General features: G+C 35.0%; 1 protein-coding gene across 1 annotated transcript in view; it reads left to right on the top strand.

The window, feature by feature from the left end:
- The first annotated feature begins 4322 nt into the window (after positions 1-4322).
- Positions 4323-6000, top strand: part of LOC124795477 (integrin alpha-4-like) — a 554156-nt gene continuing 552478 nt past the window's right edge. The window contains exon 1 of the mRNA XM_047259514.1: positions 4323-4558. Coding sequence (XP_047115470.1) covers positions 4383-4558 — 176 coding nt within the window. The 5' untranslated portion in view covers positions 4323-4382. The remainder of the gene's footprint in view (positions 4559-6000) is intronic.

Genomic DNA, 6000 nt, shown 5'->3' with positions numbered 1-6000 from the left:
CAAATTGGGAGTTAAAATTTACAAAAACTTTCTGAAAACATATTAGTAGTTACTGAGGTCAGAAGAGTTGGAAAATTTTGAAGTCATGCTATTGTGTCTAAAACTCACATGGTGAGACCATGGCTGTGTACAATTAATGTAAGTTAATTCTTACAGAGAAGACAGCAACCAGCCACTATTAATACTGCTTTTTATTTAGGTAAATAGCGCCTTTACCAGTTACGAACTGGCTAGTTCATCATCTGAGGGCTGTTCACATGATTTTCAAGATACACTTTGCTGGCCGGGGTGGCCGAGCGGTTCCAGGCGCTACAGTCTGGAACCACGCAACCGCTACGATTGCAGATTCGAATCCTGCCTCAGGCATGGATGTGTGTGATGTCCTTGGATAGTTAGTTTTAAGTAGTTCTAAGTTCTAGGGGACTGATGACCTCAGAAGTTAAGTCTCAAAGTGCTCAGAGCCATTTGAACCTAGATACACTTCACATTATTGTCTGTTTTTAATTTTTATTCTTCCACTGTGGCACAGTATTTTTGGTGTGTTGTTGCCATCGAAAATTCCGCGCAATTTTGTTGCAAAGTTGTAGGATTGTATTTTTCGAATATTCCAAAATTTATCCAGCACTTATGTAATTTGTACATAACCATATTGTGAAAACCACCACACACACACACACACACACACACACACACACACACACCAAAAAGAATTTGCCACATGTGAAGTTATTACAAAGATTGCAGATTTACAAACATTTACATGTAAAGTATACCTTGAAAATCACGTGAACAGCTGTCTGATGAAGAACTAGCCAGTTCAAAACTGGTAATGACACTATTTACATAAATAAATAACAGTATTAATAGTGGCTGGTTGCTGTCTTCTTCTTTGCCAGAATTAACCTACATTAATCTTTGAAGTCATATTTAGAGCATAACTGCTTTCACTCCATTGAAGAATATTTAAATTTATGAAGTGTACTATATAAATATTTAATGTTGAAGTGTGTTTTTATAATCTTAATAAGACCTGGAGACACTTGAAGGATTCAGATTGATTATCTAATGGTAAGACAGAGATTTAGGAACCAGGTTTTGAATTGTAAGATATCTCCAGGGTTAGATGTGGACCCTGACCACAACTTATGGGTTATGAACTGAAGATTAAAACTGAAGAAAATGCAAAAAGATAGGAATTTAAGGAGATGGGACCTGCATAAACTGAAAGAACCAGAGGCTGCAGAGAATTTCATAGGGAGTGTTAGGGACTGATTGACAACAACAGAAGAAAGGAATATGGTAGGAGAAGAACGGTTAGCTCAGAGAGGTGAGATAATGAAGGCGATAGAGTATCAAGTAGGTAAATAGAGGAAGGCAATTAGAAATCATTTGGTAATGCAAGAGATACTGAAATTAATTGATGAAAGGGGGAAATATAAAAATGCAGTAAATGAAGCAGGTGAAAAGGAATATAAAAGTTTCAAAAATGAGACCAATAGGAAGTGCAAAATGGCTAAGCAGGAATGGCTAGATGATGATGTTTGGTTTGTGAGGCACTCAACTGCTTGGTCATTAGCACCCATACAAAGTCCCAATGTTAACACAGTCTAAATTTTTACACAGTCAAGTCTAACCACTGTGACAAATGATGACGATGATGATGAAATGATGAGGACAACACTAACACCCAGTCCCCAGGCAGAGAAAATCTCAACCCAGTGAGGAATCGAACCCAGGACCCTGTGATCCACAGGCATAAATGCTAGCCACTAGACCACGAGCTGTGGACACGAATGGCTAGAAGACAAATGTAAGGACGTAGAAGCATACATCACAAGGGGTGAGATAGATGCTGCCTACAGGAAAATTAGAGAGACCTTTGCAGAAAAGAGAACCACCAGCATGATATCAAGAGCTCAGAGGGAAAAACAATCATAAACAAAGAAAAGAAAACAGAAAGCTGGAAGGAATATATAGAGGATCTATGAAGGGCAATGTACTTGAGTGCAATGTTATGGAAATGGAAGAAGGCACAGATGAAGATGAGATGGGAGATATGATACTGTGTGAAGAATTCGACAGAGCAGTGAAATACTTAAGTTAAAACAAGGCCTCAGGACTAGACAACATTCCGTTAGAATTACTGATAGACTTGGGAAAGCCAGCCATGACTAAACTCTTCCATCTGTTGAGCAAGATGTATGAAACAGGCGAAATAACCTCAGACTTCAAGAAGAACATAATAATTCCAATTCTAAGCAGATGCTAACAGGTGTGAGAACTGCTGAACTATCAGTTTTATAAGTCATGATTGCAAAATGCTAATACAAATTCTATACAAACGAATGGAAAAACAGGTAGAAGCTGACCTCAGGGAAGATCAGTTTGGATTCCATAGAAATGTAGGAACACGTGAGGCAATGCTGACACTTCAACTTATCTTAGAACAGAGGTTAGAGAAAGGTAAACCTACATTTACAGCATTTGTAGACTTAGAGAAAGCTTTTGACGATGTTGACTGGAATACTCTCTTTCAAACTGGTGTTTATCTGCATATTTATTACCAAATAAATGCCAGTTAAAATCACAGTTGCAGTTCAGCAGCCACAATGGATATACTGAAAAAAACTCTCTTTCAAATTCTGAAGGCAGCAGGGGTAAAATACAGGGAGCAAAAGGCTATTTATAATTTGTACTGAAACCAGGTGGCACTTATAAGAGTCAAAGGGCACGATAGGGAAACAATGGTTGGGGAGGGTGTAAGACAGGGCTGCAGCCTGTCCCTAATGTTATTCAGTCTGGATATTGTGCAAATAGTAAAGGAAATAAAAGAAAAATTTTGAGCAGGAATTAAAATCCAGGGAGAAAAAATAAAAACCTTGAAGTTTGCCAATGACACTGTAATTCTGTCAGAGACAGTAGAGAACATGAATGGAATGGACAGTGTATTGAAAGGAGAATATAAGATGAACATCAAGAAAAGCAAAACAAGGATAATGGAATGTAGTCAAATTAAATCATGCGATGCTGAGGCAATTAGATTAGGAAATGAGACACTTAAAGTAGTAGATGAGTTTTGCTATTTGAGTAGGAAAGTAACTGATGATGGTTGAAGTAGAGGGGATATAAAATGTAGGCAATGGCGATGGCAGGAAAACCTTTTCTAAAGAAGAGAAATTTGTTAACTTCTAGTCTAGATCTAAGTGTCGTGGAACCTTTCCTAAAAGTATGTGTGGAGTGCAGCCATATATGGAATTGGAACATGGACAATAAACAGTTTAGACAAAAAGAGAATAGAAACTTTTCAAATGTGGCGCTATGGAAGAACACTGAAGATTAGATGGATGGATCACATAACTAATATGAGAAGGGGATTTGTGGCACAACTTGAGTAGAAGAAAGGATCAATTGATAGGACATATTCTGAGGCATCAAGGTATCAGCAATTTGAATTGGAGAGAAGTGTGGAGGGCAAAATTGTAGAGGGAGACCAAGAGATGAATACACTAAGCAGATTCAGAAGGATATAAGTAGCAGTTGTTACTCAGGGATAAAGAGGCTTGCACAGGATAGAGCAGCATGGAAAGCTGCATGAAACCAGTCTGTAGAAGCCAGACCACAACAACAACACAAATAAGTAGTATACAAATCACTTTCACCTAAATGCTTATACATTGACTTGTCTGATATTTAATGCACTTGCTGCTTTGTAGACAATAGGAGCAACAAAATACGAACTGCAGTTTCAGGTAATTTCACAATTTGTATTAATATGACATATTTTTTTGTCCTCAATCTAATACACAGTCTACTTTCCTGAGATTAGTGTTGTTTAATGATATAAAAAAATAGGTCACAAATTAGTATATACTGGTACAAAAAAAAAAAACTAGTTTGTGATGTAATTACAAAAGGAGGATATAAATTAAAGGGGTCATCTGCACACTGTCTCTAATAATCACACTGTCATATGTTTATTGAAATCTGATCCTCATTCCATCCTTTAAATATGATTACTTTGTTCACACAACTAAGACATTCATGTCATACTAATTCTTGCTCATCATATACATTTTTCTGTTAGAGATTTTAAGCCAAAAGGTCTTAGTTTTAATCTGTGGTAATTAGAATATACAGTAACATTCACTCAGAGATTTACTGTGTTTCAAATGAGACTTTGCTCCTTTAATGTTTTGCAATAAACTAGCAATGTGGAATGCAATAGAATGTGGTCTGATAACACATCATTACATGTATTTCCTGTTCTGGCCACAGAAAGGATGTGGTATCTCTATATCCTTCCTTTCTTGACAGATCCTGGTTCAAGTGGGAGATGTTATTATAAGTGTTAAAAATCCATTACCAGTCAAAAAACCACTGAAATGCTGCAGCCAAAGTTTTGTGTCTTAACAACTAACTTTTTCATAAGTGTCATGTCTGTTCTCAGCTTGCATATTGATACAAAACATTCCATTGTATATGAGGATGTTATGTCTAATCGATCAAGAGCAACATACTTTGGATACAGTGTTGTTATACACACAGGAAAAGAGCACTGGTAAGTACAGCATTTTATTTGTTTGTTTTATTTTCTATATTACTGAAACCATAAGTTATTTTAGGAGCAACACAGCACATCAGACAAAGATGTAACAGGTAAGATTTCCTTTCTTGTTTCCCAAATTTTAACCTATTCAGATTTTATTACTTTAATAACAAGCCACACATTGTTTTAAGCATTTTCCTTTCTTATTATGTCATAGTATAAAATTAATTATTAGAGATTGTAGCAAGAGATATTCTCATGATTCTGTAATAAGACATACCTAAACTAGACAAATTCATTGAGAGTTCCTAATAACCAGTATTCTGTCATTTTACAGAATTTGCTACAAAAAATACATCGTATTCATTAAAATATTTTATATTTTTCTCAAAGCTTTATGAATATTATTTTAAAGTTCTTAATATGAACATTGAATGTCAAAAGTTACATCAGTATTTCAATTTCTCTACACTAAACTCCACTTTGCTTTTCTTTTTACCTAAAACCATTTATACTGTCCATATTCTAATAATAAACAAAATAAAATATAAATACATAAATGCTGACAAGATTATACTACCACTATAATCGTATGACGTAATGTGTAAACACGAACAACCATATTGCATTTATAAAGATGCACAGTTTACACATTATAATAGAAACAGATGTTTGACAGACTCCCAGAAATCATGTTAACTGAATAATGATAGTTAAATGTATTTTCGACTGCACTAAATTGACTATATACAGTTGCATATGTCCTGCCAATGTCTTATTCAAAAATAAAATCATAGCTATCCTGTCAGAATATTCTTCTTGTAACCAGGAAGTCTTACTCACTCATTCTTACATTTTGCTTTATACATCCTGTCATTAATAAAACCCTTGAGGAATGCGAAATATTAACTAGAAGAAGCTGTCAATGAAGGGTTTTTCATTAGGAAATATTACTTCCAGTTACATTATTACTATGTATATTGTCAGAAATGTAGCCCCTTTGAAAAAATATCAGTTCATGACCATACACTTCCCAAATGTTGTTTCAATCCAACATGTATTTGCAAGTGTTCATATTACTTTACACACAACACTGTCAGCTATCTATATACTTGTAAATTTAAGGCCTTAATTTAGTCTTAACCTTACCAGTATAGAGGAAATTAGTGTTAAGCAGAATTTACAGCCTTTGAAAAAGTTGATATTGGTAAGTAGTTCAAATCATTTGGTTAGTTCAGCTGCTTAATGCTATGAAAAAGAGTATGCTTTGCTTCTCATGTATGTCAGATTGTTATTGTGACATTTTTACATTACTCAGAGAAAATATATTCAACTTTATTCATGCTAAATGCTGATAAAAATGTTTGCAGCAGACTTAGACCATTATTTTCTGTTATTCAAGAGAAGTATATGATGTGAACTCAGGTATTTTAGTCCAGAAAGTAGTCCAGCAA

This window comes from Schistocerca piceifrons, chromosome 4 (assembly GCF_021461385.2).
Source record: "Schistocerca piceifrons isolate TAMUIC-IGC-003096 chromosome 4, iqSchPice1.1, whole genome shotgun sequence".
NCBI lineage: Eukaryota > Metazoa > Arthropoda > Insecta > Orthoptera > Acrididae > Schistocerca > Schistocerca piceifrons.
The sequence above is the reverse complement of the archived record's forward strand: the minus strand, read 5'-3'. Positions and strand labels throughout refer to the sequence as shown.